The 18,505-nt window shown below is 44.6% G+C and overlaps 1 protein-coding gene across 5 annotated transcripts in view; it reads right to left on the bottom strand.

Moving 5' to 3' along the window:
- The window catches only part of TRIM55 (tripartite motif containing 55), a 58,556-nt gene that overhangs the window by 26,039 nt on the left and 14,012 nt on the right, over positions 1-18,505 (bottom strand). For all 5 annotated transcript variants that reach the window (XM_069600128.1, XM_069600131.1, XM_069600129.1 and 2 more), the window contains 2 exons: positions 11,247-11,412; positions 8,936-9,031 (listed from right to left, as the gene is read on the bottom strand). In XM_069600128.1, coding sequence (XP_069456229.1) covers positions 8,936-9,031; positions 11,247-11,412 — 262 coding nt within the window. The remainder of the gene's footprint in view (positions 1-8,935; positions 9,032-11,246; positions 11,413-18,505) is intronic.

The raw sequence follows: 18,505 nt of genomic DNA, 5'->3' as shown, positions 1-18,505 counted from the left end.
ATGCCTGTGGTTCCTATGAGTATAGTGTAGCGTGGTGTGGTGTGGTGTGTGTGTGTGTGTGTGTGTGTGCGTGCGCGTACACACGCCCACACACATGTGTTTCTGCATGAATGTGTTTAACAATTGAAGTAACTTCCATCATAAATACACTAGGTGTTGGCCTCCAAGCATATTCTGATGCAAAGCCTCTGACTGCAACTTGATCTTCCTCCTGGTTCTGCCAGAGACAGTAACATTTATATTTATTTATATAGAAGAACAAATTAAAGATATCTGTAATACCTTAATGAAAGTAAAAATTTATCCCAGGACTTCCTTGGTGGTCCAGTGGTTAAGACTCTGTGCTTCCACTGCTTTGGGCACAGGTTTGATCCCTGGTCTGGGAACTAAGATCTCACATGCAACGTGGGGCAGCCACCAAAAAAAAATCCCATCCTGTCTCTAGAGAGAAGTCAGTATTGGTAAAATATACCAAAAAGGGGTGAGGATATAAAGGGAATACTATTTTGCTCACATGGAAATGGTAAAATGATAGGTAGACTAACTATTTCTCACCAATGCCATAACATCTGGATGAAAAGAAAAAAAAATCAAATCATTTGGTTTCTTCTTTAGAAGCAAGTAGGTAACCTACAATATTTATCTTAAAAACGTTGTTTAGATGTTGCCTTTATAGAAATGTTAAAAGTGACAGGCTCTAATTTTTAGCCATTCTTATATTTTAGTGGAAATAAGAAAAAATAAGATGTGTGAATGCAAAGGGGTGCTTTTTCATGGAAAAAAAAATCAACAATAGGTGATCATATACTAACGAGTAGGTAGATAGCCTGTCAATCAAAGCAGCATTATAGGTTTTATCATTAACTTTTCATTCAGTCAGTTCAGTTCAGCCGCTCAGTTGTGTCTGACTCTTTGCAGCCCCATGGACTGCAGCATGCCAGGCCTCCCTGTCCATCACCAACTCCTGGAGTTTACTCAAACTCATGTCCATCGAGTCAGCGATGCCATCCAACTATCTCATCCTCTGTCATCCCTTTCTCCCCCTGCCTTCAATCTTTCCTAGCATCAGGGTCTTTTCCAGTGAGTCAGTTCTTCGCATCAGGTGGCCAAAGTATTGGAGTTTCAGCTTTAGCATCAGTCCTTCCAATGAATATTCAGGACTGATTTCCTTTAGGATGGACTTGCAGTCCAACGGACTCAAGAGTCTTCTCCAACACCACCGTTCAAAAACATCAATTCTTCGGCACTCAGCTTTCTTTATAGTCCACCTCTCACATCCATACATGACTACTGGAAAATTTACTGAAGATTTACTGAGCCCAGCCCCGCCCATCAGAACAAGACCCAGTTTCCCCCTCAGTCAGTCTCTCCCACCAGGAAGCTTCCATAAACCTCTTATCCTTATTCATCAGAGGGCAGACAGACTGAAAACCATAATCACAGAAAACTAACCAATATGATCACATGGACCACAGCCTTATTGAACTCAATGAAACTATGAGCCATGCCGTGTAGGGCCACCCAAGACAAATGGGTCATGGTGGAGAGTTCTGACAAAATGTGGTCCACTGGAGAAGGGAATGGCAAACAACTTCAGTATTCTTGCCTTGAGAGCCCCATGAACAGTATGAAAAGGCAAAATGATAGGATACTGAAAGAGGAACTCCCCAGGTGGGTAGGTGCCCAGTATGTTACTGGAGAACAGTGGAGAAATAACTCCAGAAAGAATGAAGAGACAGAGCCAAAGCAAAAACAACACTCAGTTGTGGATGTGACTGGTGATTGAAGTAAACTCCGATGCTGTAAAGAGTGATATTGCATAGGAACCTCGAATGTTAGGTCCATGAATCAAGGCAAATTGGAAGTGGTCAAACAGGAGATGGCAAGAGTGAACACTGACATTTTAGGAATCAGCGAACTAAAATGGACTGGAATGGGTGAATTTAACTCAGATGACCATTATATCTACTACTGTGGGCAAGAATCCCTTAGAAGAATTGGAGTAGCCATCATAGTCAACAAGAGAGTCAGAAATGCAGTACTTCGATGCAGTCTCAAAAATGACAGAATGATCTCTGTTCATTTCCAAGGCAAACCATTCAATATCACAGTAATCCAAGTCTATGCCCCAACTAGTAATACTGAAAAAGCTGAAGTTGAACAGTTCTATGAAGACCTACAAGACCTTCTAGAACTAACACCAAATAAAGATGTCCTTTTCATCACAGGGGACTGGAATGCAAAAGTAGGAAGTCAAGAAACACCTGGAGTAACAGGCAAATTTGGCCTTGGAGTACAGAATGAAGCAGGGCAAAGGCTAATAGCATTTTGCCATGAGAATGCACTGGTCATAGCAAACACCCTCTTCCAACAACACAAGAGAAGACACTACACATGGACATTACCAGATGGTCAACACCGAAATCAGATTGATTATATTCTTTGCCACCAAAGATGGAGAAGCTCTATACACTCAGCAAAAACAAGACTGGGAGCTGACTGTGGCTCAGATCATGAACCCCTTATTGCCAAATTTAGACTTAAATTGAAGAAAGTAGGGAAAACCACTAGACCATTCAGGTATGGCCTAAATCAAATCCCTTACAGTTATACAGTGGAAGTGAGAAATTGATTCAAGGGATTAGATCTGATAGACAGAGTGCCTAAAGAACTATGGATGGAGGTTTGTGACATTGTACAGGAGGTAGGGATCAAGACCATCCCCAAGAAAAGCAAATGAAAAAGGGCAAAATGGCTGTCTGAGGGGGCCTTACAAACTTTCCATTGGCTCACCCTTTCCTCTGGCATTTATTCCTCTCTGAAAACAATCTTATTTGTTTGTCTTACTGTCTAAACTCCTCCTCTGGAATAAACCCTTCTTGAGTACAGAAACATTTTTTCTGTTTATCTCATCACTACTTCAAGGCATTGTCTGTCAGAATATGGTATATAATGTACATGTGAGGAACACGGTCTGAACAACTGGATGAGTGAAATATGACTTGTATTTAGGAATCCTCAGCCCTCACTCACAAGTTTCTATCAATACTGTGTTCTCTTCCAGAGGCATGTATTTAAGTGGATGCTCAAAACCTCGTCTTCATTCAACACTCAAAAGAAAACAGCAAAAAATAGCTAGGAAAAAAAAATAGCTAGGCAATTTCAGGGACAACATTTAACTCAGAACAGGTTTGGTTTTTTAATCTGTACAATAGGAGATGGGCTTAGATGATTGCTAAGGTCCCTTCTGACTGCAGTTCCAAAGGCTCTACAACTTTAGGTAAATGTGGAGATATTTGGAGTCTTCAGACTGTGAAGTGCCTCTTTATACGTAGAACACTGTTTTCCACGTGGGGCAAGTTTTAGAATGATCATCAACAGCACTGAAATGTGAATTATACATTCTAGCCCAGTGACGTCAGTCCCAGCTTGGGACCGTGCCATGGCCGTGACAGGAGAGCCTAAGACGATTGTGTCTACCACTCTTGCCATGTAGGGTGCATGACTCTGTGACCAAAATAGAGCTGAAGATAAGCTCTGAGCCCTCCACTTGTCGCTGAGCAACTGTGACTCGACCCAGCCCATTCATATCTCCACCACATTCCTCAACTTTCCAGACACCTTTGTTCAAAACAGCGGCTCTGGGTCTGGAAGGGTCCACCTAGCCTTGTTTGACACAGTACCTCCAAATTACCTTCATTAAGCCAAACAGAGTTTCATTCCTTCTCCCCTCAACACCTGCCCCAAATCAGACAGTAAGTTAATCATGCTCAAGAGAAACTATATTAAAGTAGGATGATTCTCCTGAAGAATTCAAGGCCAACCCCTCATTGTAAAGCCCAATTCTGGTCATGAACACATGAGAGAAGCCCCATGAATGCAGACTATAGGATGATAACCCTGGTCTCTGACAGGCTTCCCTAGAAGAGGGGCAGACAAATTAGAAAACCACCACCCCTCGAGGGACATAGACTGGTGTTCGGCCTCTCCTCTACCAGCTCAGCACCTCTGTGCAGCAGAAGAAATCTGTTCAGTGGCCAGGGGTCTCAGGACTCCTAAACTTAGGCTCTTTCCCACCACATGGTGTTGCCACCCACTTCATGTCAGAAGAATAACTATGCTATAACTTAAGGTGTTCCTGGCATTAGAGGTTTCCTGGGCTAGTCCAGATCATTTAGAAGATCCTTGAGAAACCCTCCAAAGGCTGAGGGTCAGGTGTACCAGCCCTGACTTGAGCCCCTCGAGTCACTGAAACCATAAGACCAGCTCAAGGCCAGCCAAGCAGCTGTTTGACTCACTCTAGTCTGCTGTGGAGAGTTGGCACCTTTCCTGGAAGGGGCCCAGCCTCCCTCTGTCGCCAATATTTCAAGTTATCACAAAGCCCCAAGCATAGAGCTAATATCTACTTCCATTCATTTTCAGTTTTTCCCACTGCAGGGAGTTGCTTCACCCTGCCATCATAATTGGTCAAGATCTTAAAGCCTTATTCTGCTGCTGCTACTGCTAAGTCGCTTCAGTCGTGTCTGACTCTGTGCAACCCCATAGATGGCAGCCTACCAGGCTCCCCTGTTCCTGGGATTCTCCAGGCAAGAGTACTGGAGTGGGGTGCCATTGCCTTCTCCGGAAGCCTTAGTCTAACACCATTTAAAAGATGCTTCCGTAGCTCAAATTATTATTAGCATCATTAGGTGAAGTGTGCTCTTTCCAAGTGGAGTGTGAGAACAATACAAGGTAACACTTTGGGAGCCCCCAGCATGTGCTTCTTATCCCACTTAGTGATCACAGCAACACTGTAAAGAGTTTATTAACCCTCCTGTACCACTGAGGCAGGTGAAGGACTGGAAGTAGAAGTAACTTGCCCAAGGTTATAGTATTAAGTGGCACAGTTAAAATTCAAACCTCTGAAATATGTTCTTCAAGCATCTGTTAGGCTGCTTTAAAAATTCTGGCCTGCTTATTAAAATTATTGTTATTATATTCATTACTTCATATTTGTAACTGCATGGACAGTGTCTCAAAGCTGTTCAGGTAAAACCACAGTTTTGGAGGGACTTCTCTGGCAGTCCTGTGGATAAGACTCTGTACTTCCAATGAAGTGGACGTGGGTTCAGTCCCTGGTCAGGAAACTAAGATCCCACATGCTTGTGTGGTGCGGCCAAAAAAAGAAAAAAAAAAAATCACTGTTTTGGAAATATAATGGATTTGTTGTCATTGCAAAATCATTGGAGGATTTTATTAAAGGTGGTAGTTTTCAGAAACTGGAAAAGCTCAAGATCAAATATTTTTAGCTGTTTCCCCTAGATGGGCATCCACATAGAACAAGATTATTTCTAGCCTTGCTGCCTGGGGAGGGCTAGTGTGAATAGCCTGCTCTTTTGGTTTTCTGGTGACCTTTCAGTAGTCATGTATGGATGTGACAGTTGGACCATAAAGAAGGCCAAGTGCTGAAGAATTGATGCTTTCAAATTGTGGTGCTGGAGAAGACTCTTGAGAGTCCCTTGGACAGCAAGGAGATCAAACCAGTCAATCCTAAATGAAATCAACCCTGAATATTCATTTGAAGGACTGATGCTGCAGCTGAAGCTCCAATACTATGGCCACCTGATGTGAAGAGCTGACTTATTAAAAAAAGACCCTGATGCTGGGAAAGATTGAGGCTAAGAGGAGAAGGGCACGACAGAGGACAAGATGGTTGGATGGCATCATCAAATCAATGGACATGAGTTTCAGGAAACTCTGGGATATGGTGAAGGACAGGGAAGCCTGGTGTGTTGCAGTCCATGGGGTCGAAAAGAGTCAGACACAACTGAGCACCAAAGAACAACAGGATAGGTGCCTTTTGTAAAGACAAGGGGGAAGGAATATTTTCCCGGAAGGAGGAATGAAAGTCAAGTACATGTTTCTGGAAGCAGAGAGCTCCTGAGGCAGTACAATTCTCCACCCCCACCAGCAGCCCCCTCCCCTGTCCCAGTCTGTTCCAGAAGAGCTCCAGGTCTGGAGAGGTAAATACAGCTTAAGATCATGCTGGGCTTGTCTAGAACAGCCTGGAAGGCCCTCCAACAACCTGCCATCACGAGCTCTGAGAATGTCTCAGGGCCAGGAGGACTAAGAAGACCACAGTTCCTCCATCTACCTTCAGCCCACAGCAAAAAGGGAACTCCACTCCCCACAATGCAGTTCAGACTGCCCTTCATGACTGTGGTCCATCTCAAAGCCACTCCCGTCGCCACTCAAGCTCACATCAGTGGCACACATGATTTGTAAAGCAAGAATCCCGAGTGGGTCTGACTCTAAGCTCAGCATCTCAGGGGCTGGTCCTAGGCCGGGTGCTTGCCCAGCCTAACCCTGCAAGACATTACATGATTAGGGACAAAATTAGACATCACAAGGAACAGGCTACACTCAAAGGGCAGGTGTTGGGGCCCCACAGGGAGAGGGCGTGTAATTAGGGAAGGATGGTGCCCACCCCTAGGGCTGCTCTAGTTCCCATCTCTGTGGAGCTCTTCATCAATCAGAAAAGAGAATGCTTCAACAACAGCACCCCACCCTTTGGCTGGGAGCCATGCATGGCTTCTCAGAAGATGTTTCCAGGCAGGTGGTGAACGGAACCAGAAAGGAAAACAACCAAGCCAGGAAGGACAGGAAAAAGAGACACTCTGGGACCCTGGCCCTGGTACAGAATTCACCTGCATCACAGGGGTGACCCTCGTGTGCTTCACTATGCAACCCACTCCAGTATCCTTGCCTGGAGAACTCCATGGACAGAGGAGCCTGGCGGGCTACAGTCCATGGGGGCGCAGGAGTCGGACATGACTGAGTAACTTAACACACACACATACCAATTTGCAGTCTTCATGATTTACAAATCATTTTGAAGTCTGGAGGGGGACGATGACACACATTCCTCCAGGGAACTGTGAAAATACTTGTAAAAGGGTGTCTATTCACCCAGTGTTTTTATTAGGAATAAGAGGGGTGATAATGCTGACCTTCATTGCCAGAAATTTCATCCTGAGATTGACACTAACTCCTTCCTGCAGGCAGAGCTCCAAACCTGTTCCTTCTCATCTTGTTCTCAATGAAAGAAAACCAGCGGCTTCCTTTTGTGCCACTGACCAGCCTCCAGGAGGAACACCTGCTGTCAAGTCTCTCCTCGTCCTCAGTGTCCTTTGACGCTGTCTGAATAGAGCTAAGACCTTTGAACTTGCTCAATGGCAGTGTGTCACCCAGGGCTTTTCTTGTTTTTGTTTTCCAGCCTCAACATGTAGACAGAAAACCCATTTCCCTGATGGAGGTCTTTGATGAAGGTCTGAGTAGAGATGGGTATAGAGATGAACTCACTGCCCACAAGCAACACACTCCTATTTATACACTCAAGACTCAGGGTGGTACCATACCAAATGCTGATTCATGGCCTAATGATAAAGTCATACTTGGCCTTTTCTGTGAATAAGGAAAAAGGAAAAGAAAAAGTTGGTCCATTTTAGAATCTCTTTGAGCTCTTCACCAAGAGGAAACTTTCCTTCTATAAACCAGTTCCAAATCCATCATGAGTCTTTTTAGGAATATGAGTATGGAGAAAAGAGGGTACTGACTTCAGTGATGTGTAAATATAAAATGAGATGATGTCCTGAAGTTATCTAGGAACAAGCCTTTATCTTTTGCTATAATTCACCTTTCAAGCAATAAAATGGTCAGATTAGGGTATTTATCAGGCACTCTCCATATGCCAGGCACTGTGCTAAGCATTATGCTTATGCTTATTTAACTTTTCATGGTTAAACTCTATAAAATGGATACTTAGTTCCATTTTCCCAGGAGAAAACTGAAGGAATGAATGTACATGTGAATGGATCTTAAAGCATAATGTTTAGTTTTAAAAAAATTAAGCAGAATGAGAAGTACAACACAATACCATTTATAAAATTAAAAGACATGCAGATAGCAATACACATTTTGTAAGAATACAGGTAAATGGAACACTGGGCTTCACTGGTGGCTCAGCAGTAAAGAATCTGTCTGCCAATGCAGGAGACGCAGGTTCAGTACCTGGGTCAGGAAGATTCCCTGGAGAAGGAAATGGCAACCCACTCTAGCACTCTTGCCTGCGAAATCCCTTGGACAGAGAAGCCCAATGGGCTAGAGTCAATGGGGTTGCAAACATCGGATACGACTTAGAGACTGAACAACAACACCATGCAGCTCAAATCTGCACACGACTTTTCTTAAGTACCAAACAGCATTTCTTAAGACCATTTGGATTCCCACAAAAATTTTTTGCTTTAACAACACTCATTGTCATTACCTGGAAAATGATTTTTTTATTTTAAATTTGGCCATGCCATGTGGCATGTGAGATCTTAGTGCTTGGACAGGGATTGAACTCAGAACCCCTGCATTAGAAGTTCAGAGTCTTAACCACTGGACTACCAGGGAAGTCCCCAAATTGATATTTCTTGTAGCTAACCCTTTAAAATGGGGTTTCCCAAGAAACACCACCACATGTAACCACCACCTTGATCAATGTGGTAAAATCTGCCTTGTTCTCTTCCTGTGCCAGGAGGTGAATATTTTAGAGACACATCAGGAAGGAGGTTGGGCTGCCCAGGTGGCTCTAGTGATAACCCACCTGCAATGCAGGAGACATAAGAGATGTGGGTTCAATCCATGGGTCAGGAAGATCCCATGGAAGAGAGCAAGGCAACCACTGCCTAGAAAATCCCATGGACAAAGGAGCCTAGTGAGCTATGGTCATAGGGTCACAAAGAGTTGAACATGACTGAAGCAACTTAGCAAGCACGCATGCAGAAGGGAGGTCATTCTATAAGGAAAGACTGAAATGTTGGAGCAGGGATTTCTACGGTTATGTCAAGGGAACCACAAAACCCCAAGAGCTTATGCGTGGCTTACCTTCCCTTGAAGCCACTTGACTCACCTCAATCGTCTTACAGGTGCTCTCCAGCTGGCTGATCACCCCCTGGACCCGATCATTGCTTCCCACTAGGACAGCAATGCCATCACTGAGCTCGGACTAATGGAGAGAAAAGAGGGATTCAAGATTTTAGGGGCTTTCTAGTCCTCCACTGATTATGGGTTCATCTTAGTACTACTGTTCTTATGAGTTCTCAATTTAGGGTCCACAGAACCCCCTAATGAGGAACATTGAGGCTGGGAGGTCTGAGAATCTCCTAATCTTATAAATAAAATCCTGGAAGGGTGGGTGTATAAATGCATTTGTCTGGGAAGAAGCTTCACAGTTTTCATCAAATTCTTAATGAAGATGGTGACCCTGCCAAAAAACATTAAGAACACTGAATTATAGGCCATAGACAGCGAATAGCACATTCAAGCTAAATAATTCTAAGAACTGTTTATAAATTGAATGGAGACCAATATGTGACATCAAGGGGTCCAACATGAATTATTCGGACCTTTAATTATTTGAATTATAGTGCAGCTCAGGATCAGTTTTTTTTTTTTTAAGATTTACATATTTATTTTTGGCTATGCTGGGTCTTTGTTGCTGCATGCAGGCTTCCTCTAGTTGCCACGAGTGCAGGCTACTCTTTGTTGTGGGGCACAGGCTTCTCATTGCAGTGGCTTCTCTTGTTGCAGAGCATGAATAGCTGTGGCACATGGGCTTAGTAGCTCCACAACATGTGGGATCTTCCCCAACAGGGATCGAACCCATGTCTCCTGCACTGGCAGGTGGATTCTTAACCACTGGACCACCAGGAAGCCTTCAGGATTAGTTTTACTAGGGAAATATTTCATTTATTCACCAAATACCTGTGATGCACCCTTCTCTGTACTAAATGCAAACAAATGCTCGTATACTAGACTCAGTCATCATAGATTTGAAACTAACATTGCACTGTTTCTAGGGGAAAACATTTTTTTTTAGCTTAAAATTCCCCTCAGGCTCTTTTGACCTGAAGCGATTCCACTGTTCATACTTAGGGAATGAATGGGACTCGGGAAACCTACATGCTTGGTCCAACTCTGCCTTTTAGCTTCTCTGTGATGTTGGGCAACTCTGTAATCAGTTTGGACCCTACTTGTCTCATACATAAAGTGAGAAGACTGGACCAGAACAGTGTTTGTAAAACATTTAAAGCTGCAGAACCCTTTTTCCAAATGGGAGCTGATATATAATCCCAGTGGATCAAATAATGTTGCTCTGGCCAAACAGGAGCAGGATGGAAATCCTGTCAGCCTGCTTCTGTCCATCCTTCGTGGTCTCAGGGCTCTGAGGGGAATGGTGTGACCCAGGTACCATTCAGTTCTAATAGGCTGTGACTTTGGGGAGGGGCAGGTAAAAGGAAAAGGCAGGTAAGTCATAAGTGGATAGAACAAAAAATAACTATATAGCTATTTTGCTAAATCCTGCTGCTTTAGCAGTTAGTGCTCACTGGTTGTAACTGGAGTTGCCCAAAGGTTTGACTTCCAAGTTTGATTCCCGTTCTATATTTGGTCAGTAAAACACTAACTGTGGAATCTGTGATTCTTAGAGGAAGAAGCTGAGATGTGGAGCTGCTCAAATCCTAGATGCTGAGACTCGGCCACAGCTCTCTGAGCCCACAACCCCTCGTTCATTTGCATCAAATAGGTAAGTTCCTACCTGCCTGTGCGCTGTAGGCTGGCAGGTTAGCGATAAGCTGGGACACCCCATATTTGCTCATAATGAGGGGGTGATGCTGAGGCCCTGGAGTGGGGGGGTGCATGTGTCAGACCCAAAGGAGGCCTTCTGGGCTGACCTAGGGGGACAGTTTAACCCAGGCATGAGGACTAGCCTAAGGAAACATTTAACAAAATGCCAGTCATTGTAACTCCATGAGATAGGAGTGGGAGAGAAGAGGCCTTGAGGAGGGCCAAAGGAATCTTTGGTTGATAAACAAAGAAAAATATTCTGAGACTGGAGCAAGAGGTTATGCTTTTATTTCCTATGGGCTGAACCTCAGTGTTTGAGCAGCTTGAGCTTGGACTGGGCCCCATAATAGTATTCATCTTAAACCTGTAATGGTGGAAAAATAGCGACCTTTCCCCTCCACACCCCTTCCTGACCCTCTGCACCCTTCCCTCTCCCACCTTCCCCACCACTCTCCTGGGCATGCAGCAGTCCTTCCAGCTCTGCCAACGCCCTCCTCTCCCCTGCAGCCTCAGGGCCCTATGGTCCTGCCTGTGGGCATCTCTCCTTCAATCACACTTGGAAGGGGCGTTGGAGGAGGGGCAGGAGGGCGTGTTACCTTCTGCCTCTGGAACACGTGAGTGAGGGGAGCCACCTGGCAGTCCTTGTGCGCCCCAAAGACCTTGCACAGAGAGCAGGTGGGCACTTCGCAGTTGAGACAGTAGATGTTGATGCGCTCGTCTTCATGCTCCTCACACATGGGCTGGTCGGACTTCTTTTCTGGCCTGGGAGGAGGAAGGTGGATGAATCAGCTCAGGTTGCGGCATAGCTGAGCGTGGTTGGTTGAACCTCTCTCCCTACCCCCAATGCCTGTACCCCTAGCAACCCTACACCAATAACTACCAGGGCCCCTCTCACGTGCTCAGAGCTGTCCAAATTCCCTACGGGTTTAGCAGCAGCGTCCTGACTAATTAACCAACTTAACCAGCCTGGGGGTGAGGACATGGAAACTCAGACTTGTAGCTTTTGCCAGTTTCTGTGGTGTGTGGGCTTCCCCATGGCTGATTTCAAGATTTAAAAACCAGCTAGTGCAATTCCTGCAAGTTGAACACTGGATTCTTAGGCGCCGCTTCAGCACCAAATTCATGAGTCTCTCAAAAGACATTTTACAAATCCGGGTAAAGAAGAGGAGGCAGCTGAAAACGAAATCTTAAGTGTGCACTAGCTCTGAGGCCCATCTCCCCACCCTTGTGGCCTCTGGCCCCTGCAGAAGAAATGAGAGGTCTAGGCTGGGGAATCCCAGATCTCTGATCATTCACCTCTGTGCTGGTTGGAAGTAGTTGTATGTAAGAGGGGAAAGGTCAGGGAGTGCTTTGTTAATTTGTTTGGGTCCCCTCCTACCATTAGCCTTGAAAAGTAAATTTATTTAACCTCCTGAGGACTCAGCAGTGGTTAAGAGTAGGTAGTCTGTGCTCAGTGGATGTGAACAATTATACTGAATACTTAAGGCAAAAAGGAAAATGCAAAATGCTGTTCTGGGATGTGGTGGTAAACTGGAAGTGCAAATTTCACAGATAATTCCCAGATTTCAGTTTTCCCAGTTGGTCAGCACCAACCAAACCTTTTCAGAGCTGCCTAGGTAATAATGGGGCACTGGGTTTGTATGTGCTAGTCAGACGATGACCAAGCTATGAAGAGGCAGAGAAGGGCAGTGACAAGTCATTGGTGCTTAAGGATAAACTGTTGGCTGCAGAATCACCTGGAGGAGCCCAGGTTCACACAGCCGTATGCTCTCCTGACCATCAGGGAGGCTTAGGTGTTACATCAAGATCAAAACTGTGTCATCTATGGTGTTTTAGGCTCCCTCTGGAGACCATGGTGGGGGGTCCAGCCTACTGGAAGTAGAGCCTACGAAATCTGGAATTTGGATATGACCTATCCAAAGCCTGAGGCTGTTAATAGTTTTCACAAGTGTTTGAAAAATTTAAATACAAGTTCAAAAGCTTTCCTCATTTTCCCTAACACATGATTATTTAGAAGCATCTCAAATTTGGGACTGAATTTTTACCTTATTGAAGTATACTTGATTTACAATATTGTGTTAATTTCAGGCATGTACAGCAGAGTGATTCAGTTTTGTATCTATGTTTCCCAGATTATTTTCCATTATAGCTTATTACAAGATGCTGAATATATTCCCTGTGGTTTCAGTAAGTGCTTGTTGCCGATCTAATTTTTGTATAGCAGGTTGTATCTGTTCCTCTCATACTCCTGATTTACTCCTCTCCCTTTCCTTGCCCCTCTGGTAACCATTAGTTTGTTTTCTGTGTCTGGTGTGAGTCTCCTTCTGGTTTGTAAAGATGTAGTTTGTATGTAGATTCATTTATATTATTTTTTTAGATAGCACATTTGTGATAACATAAAATATCTTGCTTTGTCTGACTTACTTCACTAAGTATAGTATTTTCTATGTCCATCCATGTTGCTGCAGATGGCAACACTGCATTCTTTTTTATGACTGAGTACTGTCCCATTATGGGGCTTCTCAGGTGGCTCAGTGGTAAAGAGTTTGCCTGCAACGCAGGAGATGTGGGTTAATCCCTTCATTGGGAAGATACCCTGGAGAAGGGAATGACAACCTGTTCCAATATTCTTGTCTGGGAAATCCCATGGACAGAGGAGTCTGGCAGGCTATAGTCCGTGGGGTCACAAAAGAGTTGAATGTGACTTAAGCGACTGAGCACGTATGCGCTATCCCATTACATATATTATTGTCTGTTTCCTCCAATGGGACGTGAGCTCCAAGAGGGCAGAGGTCATGGGTTGTCTTCTTTTGCTGGGTTCCCAGTGCCAAAAACAGTGCCTTGCATAGAGTTGGCACTCAGTAAATATTTGCTGGATGTATGAGTGAGAGGTGGAAGGGAACTTGCCAGTATTCCCCACGCTCTAAAGTAAAACGGCTTCTCTAGAGAAGGCATGTGAACAATGGGGAGAGCTCGGTCACTTGACTCTCCTTACTGACCAAGGAAGAGACCAGACAACATCTTGAAGACTCCATTTCTAAATGACAAAGGTGGGACTTCCCTGGTGGTTCAGTGGCTAAGACTCTGTGCTCCCAATGTAAGGAGCCCAAGTTCAATCCCTGGTCAGGGAACTAGATCCCACATGTCTCAACTAAGAGCCTCCATGCTGCAACTAAAGATCCTGAGTGCCACAACTCACACTTGTTGCAGCCAAATAAATAAATATCTTAAGAGTAGATGGCAAAGGCCTCCAGGGGTTAGCTAGAGACTAGGAGTGGTGATTTGGTCTTTGCATCGTCAAAGGCCTCACCACCTCTAAAACCTTCCCTCCTGTGTCTCTCCACCTCGGAATAAATGTCAGCGAGAATCTGGAGCACTTTTTCTGGGAGATGGTACTGCTGATGCCCTTTCCCCAAGACATTCCCCAAAAGTGGCTTTTGTCCCATGTGCTATGCTGAAGTCAGCAGCTCTCATCAGAGACAGTGTTGTAGAGATCAGACATTTGCAGTGTGTGCAATACTGAAAGTGTGGAAATGGCCACAGGCTCTTCATGTAGTTGTTGATTGTGATGACTTTTTCATTATGCAATGCAGACCAAGGACTGCCTGCAATATTCCTTATTAGGCCTTTCTTGTTCAGTGTGGCTACACAGCCTGAGGGGCATCCCCCACTTACACCTGGGTGTGGAAGGAAAACATTCAGACACCTCACAACATGTAACAGACTTAGGACAAACATGGTGCATAGAATAAAGATATAAAATGAGGCGAGCGTGGCCAAGCTCTTAGCTGTGGTTTGGGACTCAGAGCCAAATGCTGGCTGTGGCCCCCCTACTGTTCCATGCAAACTGGTCTCTGGAAGTCTGTAGCCTGCTCCCTCTGCTCTCTGGGGCTTCTGGGACCATCCTGGAGTTTCCTGAAGGATGGGTATCTGGTGCTGACATTTCATTAATCCCAGTTCAGTTTCACCATGTGGTGGCTTTGGAGCCTTAGGCAAGTTCCTTCAACTCTTTCAGGCTCAGCCTTTCCTCATATCTGAAAATTGGACTAGGGATCTTCTAATTAAATATGCCAGGATAACATAGGCCTTTACTTATTTACATTTCCTGCTGAAATCCCACTAAAATGAGAGTAAGGGAATAAAAAGGTAGGAATCAGTAAAAACGAAAAAATGAGCAAGGTGACAGCAAAGAAGAGATGGCAGGCAAATGCTGGAAATTGTGAATAACTGACAAAGAGAAGTCACCTGCTTGAATTGCATCTTAGTTCTGCCGATAGCCTTCTTGAGAGAAGCAAGCAGGAAGCAACCTGCCTCAGTTTTACAGGTTTCCCTGTAAAGGCCCGGGGACTGGCACCCGGAAGGTGAGAGAGTGGGGAGGGCTGAAAGGGGGACTTTTTGCACACTTTAGGGGATTACTTAAGGATGTGCTCCACAGAAACAATAGAGTAAACCAATAAAGGAGATGACAAAGGATCTAGGAAACAAGGGGTTCATCCCAGGGGAAAGGAAATGTACCATAGAAAGTGAAGCCCAACCACAAAAGGGTTTAGCCCTCATTGTCTCCAGTGAAGTCAGTAAGTAATGTCTAAAACTGAAAAGTCCAGGGAGAGGAGCTACTAGTAGTGGGCACAGGGCTCTAGGTGATAAACAGCAAAAGAAAAACTGAAAGAATTAAACATGGCTGACTCTGGGAGGTGAGGCTTAGCAGCCAAGAGACCTGGTAGGGCAAGGAATGCTGCTCTCTTTAGAAGCCTTGTAGTGCTACTGGAATGTTTAAAATTATGTATATGCACAGAATTGGTCTGAGTTGTCCTTGCTGTTGTTTAGTCGCTAAGTTGTGTCCAACTCTTTTGTAATCCCATGGACTGTAGCCCACCAGGCTTCTCTGTCCGCGGGATTCTCCAGGCAAGAATACTGGAGTGGGTTGTCATTTCCTTCTCCAGGGGATCTTCCCAACCCAGAGATCAAACCTATGTCTCCTGTGCAGAAGGCATCTCTGGCATTGCAGGCAGATTCTTTACCACTAAGCCACCAGGGTAAAATATTTAAAAATTTTAATAAGGTGATAATAATAATCACTACAACCTTAGGAAGCATCACTACGAACAAAGCTAGAGGAGGTGATAGAATTCCAGCTGAACTATTTCACATCCTAAAAGATGATGCTGTTAAAGTGCTGCACTCAATGTGCCAGCAAATTTAGAAAACTTAGCAGTGGCCTCAGGACTGGAAAAGGTTCATTCCAATCCCAAAGAAAGACAGTGCCAAAGAATTTCATCCCAATGTCAATAAATGTTCAAACTACTGTACCGCTGCTGCTGCTGCTAAGTCGCTTCAGTCGTGTCCGACTCTGTGCAACCCCATAGATGGCAGACCACCAGGCTCCGCCGTCCCTGGGATTCTCCAGGCAAGAACACTGGAGTGGGCTGCCATTTCCTTCTCCAATACATGAAAGTGAAAAGTGAAAGTGAAGTCGCTCAGTCGTGTCCAACTCTTTGCGACCCCATGGACGGCAGCCCACCAGGCTCCTCCGTCCATGGGATTTTCCAGGCAAGAGTACTGGAGTGGGGTGCCAGTGCCTTCTCCTAACTACTGCACAATTGCACTCAATTCACATACTAGCAAAGTAATGCTCAAAATTCTCCAAGCTAGGCTTCAACAGTACAGGAACTGTGAACTCCCAGATGTTCAAGCTGGATATAGAAAAGGCAGAGGAATGATAGATCAAATTACCAGCATTTGTCGGATCATCAAAAAAAAGCAAGAGAATTCCAGAAAATTATCTACTTCTGCTTTATTGACTGTGCTAAAGCCTTTCACTATGTGGATCACAACAAACTGCGGAAACCTCTTCAAGAGATGGAAATACAAGACCACCTTACCTGCCATCTGTGAAACCTGTATGCAGATCAAGAAGCAACAATTAGAACCAGATGTGGAAAAATGGACTGGTTCAAAATTGAGAAAGGAGTACATCAAGGCTGTATATTGTCACCCTGCTTATTTCACTTATATTCAGAGTACACCATGCGAAATGCTGGGCTTGAAGAAGCACAAGCTGGAATCAAGATTGCTGGGAGAAATATCAATAACCTCAGATATGCAGAGGACACCACCCTTATGGCAGAAAGTGAAGAGGAACTAAAGAGCCTCTTGATGAAAGTGAAAGAGGAGAGTGAAAAAGTTGGCTTAAAACTCAACATTCAAAAAACTAAGATCATGGCATCTGGCCCCATCACTTCATGGCAAATGATGGGCAAACAGTAGAAACAGTGAGAGACTTTATTTTCTTAGGCTCCAAAATCACTACAGATGGTAATGACTACAGCCATGAAATTAAAAGACTCTTGCTCCTTGGAAGAAAATCTATAACGAACCTAGACAGCATATTAAAAAGCAGAAACATTATTTTGCCATCAAAGGTCTATATAGCCAAAGCTATGATTTCTGTAGTAGTCATGTATGGATATGAGAGTTGGACCATAAAGAATGCTGAGTGCTGAAGCATGGATGCTTTTGAACTGTGGTGTTGGAGAAGACTCCTGAGAGTCTCTTGGATAGCAAGGAGATCCTAAAGGAAATCAGTCCTGAATATTCATTGGAAGGACTGATGCTACCACTGAAGCTCCAATATTTCAGCCACCTGATGCAAAGAGCCGACTCATTAGAAAAGACCCTGATGGTGGGAAAGATGGCAAGCATGGGGAGAAGGGGACAACAGAGGATGAGATGGTTGGATGGCATCACCGACTCAATGGACATGAGTTTGAGCAAACTCTGGGAGATGGTGAAGGACAGGGAAGCCTGGTGTGCAGCAGTCCATGGGGTCACAAAGAGTTAGACAGGACTGAGCCACTGAACAACAACAATAATAATCACAACCTCACAAGACTGTAAAAATTAAAGAATTATACATGATTCATATGTATAGCACCCTGAACAGTGGCTGATACATATTCAACACATATTAGTTTGGCTTACTGTATTTTAAAGTTAATTATCATATTCATTGGTTTCTCTGGTGGCTCAGATGGTAAAGAATCTGCCTCCAATGCAGGAGACCTGGTTTGATCCCTGGGTTGAGAAGATCCCCCAGAAAAGGGAATGGCAACCCACTCCAGTATTCTTGCCTGGGAAATCCCATAGACAGAGGAGCCTGGCAGGCTACAGTCCATGGGGTTGCAAAGATCCAGACAAAACTGAGAAACTAACACTTTCACTTTCATCATGTTCATTATTAATATTGGTGAAATTAGTTCCTTCTCGTATCACCCCACCTCCACCCCCGAACTGTGGCTAGTTTAGCTCCTGGTAGAAGGCTCGATAAGAAAGCCAAGTTGGGAATTCCCTGGTGGTGCAGCATTGAAGACTCCCTGCTTCATTGCAGGGGGCATGAGTTCAATCCCTGGTCAGGGAACTAAGATCCCACATGCTGCATTTCACAGAGGGCCTTCCATCCCCCAAAAAGAAGGCCAGGCTTTGTCAAGATCTACAATTTCTAGCCATTCTGTGGGAGGTCAGAGTTGACCAGCACCTGCCATTTCTGCCTTCACTCCAACGTGGGCCAGGGTTTATCTCACTGTGTATATCCAAGTGATTTCAGAGTCTCCTCTTGTACCCTGAGGCTTAGGGTTCTGGGCTGATAAAGCTGCCAGCCCTCAGGAAACAACTGTGTTTATATCCAAACATGTGCCCAAGCCCTGAGCACAATTGGTGGTTCTGCTACCAATTAAAAATGCCCCAAAAGGAAGTCTGAGGTTCAAGAAGCAGTAACAGAAAAAGAATTTGATAATCACAAAAACACCACTAGTCTACTCAGCTCTGAGCTTTGATGTTGGAAATTTGGTTCATTGTT

This window comes from Ovis canadensis, chromosome 9 (genome assembly GCF_042477335.2).
Source record: "Ovis canadensis isolate MfBH-ARS-UI-01 breed Bighorn chromosome 9, ARS-UI_OviCan_v2, whole genome shotgun sequence".
NCBI classification, from domain to species: domain Eukaryota; kingdom Metazoa; phylum Chordata; class Mammalia; order Artiodactyla; family Bovidae; genus Ovis; species Ovis canadensis.
Note: the sequence above shows the minus strand (reverse complement) of the source record. Positions and strands in the feature narration are given on the sequence as shown.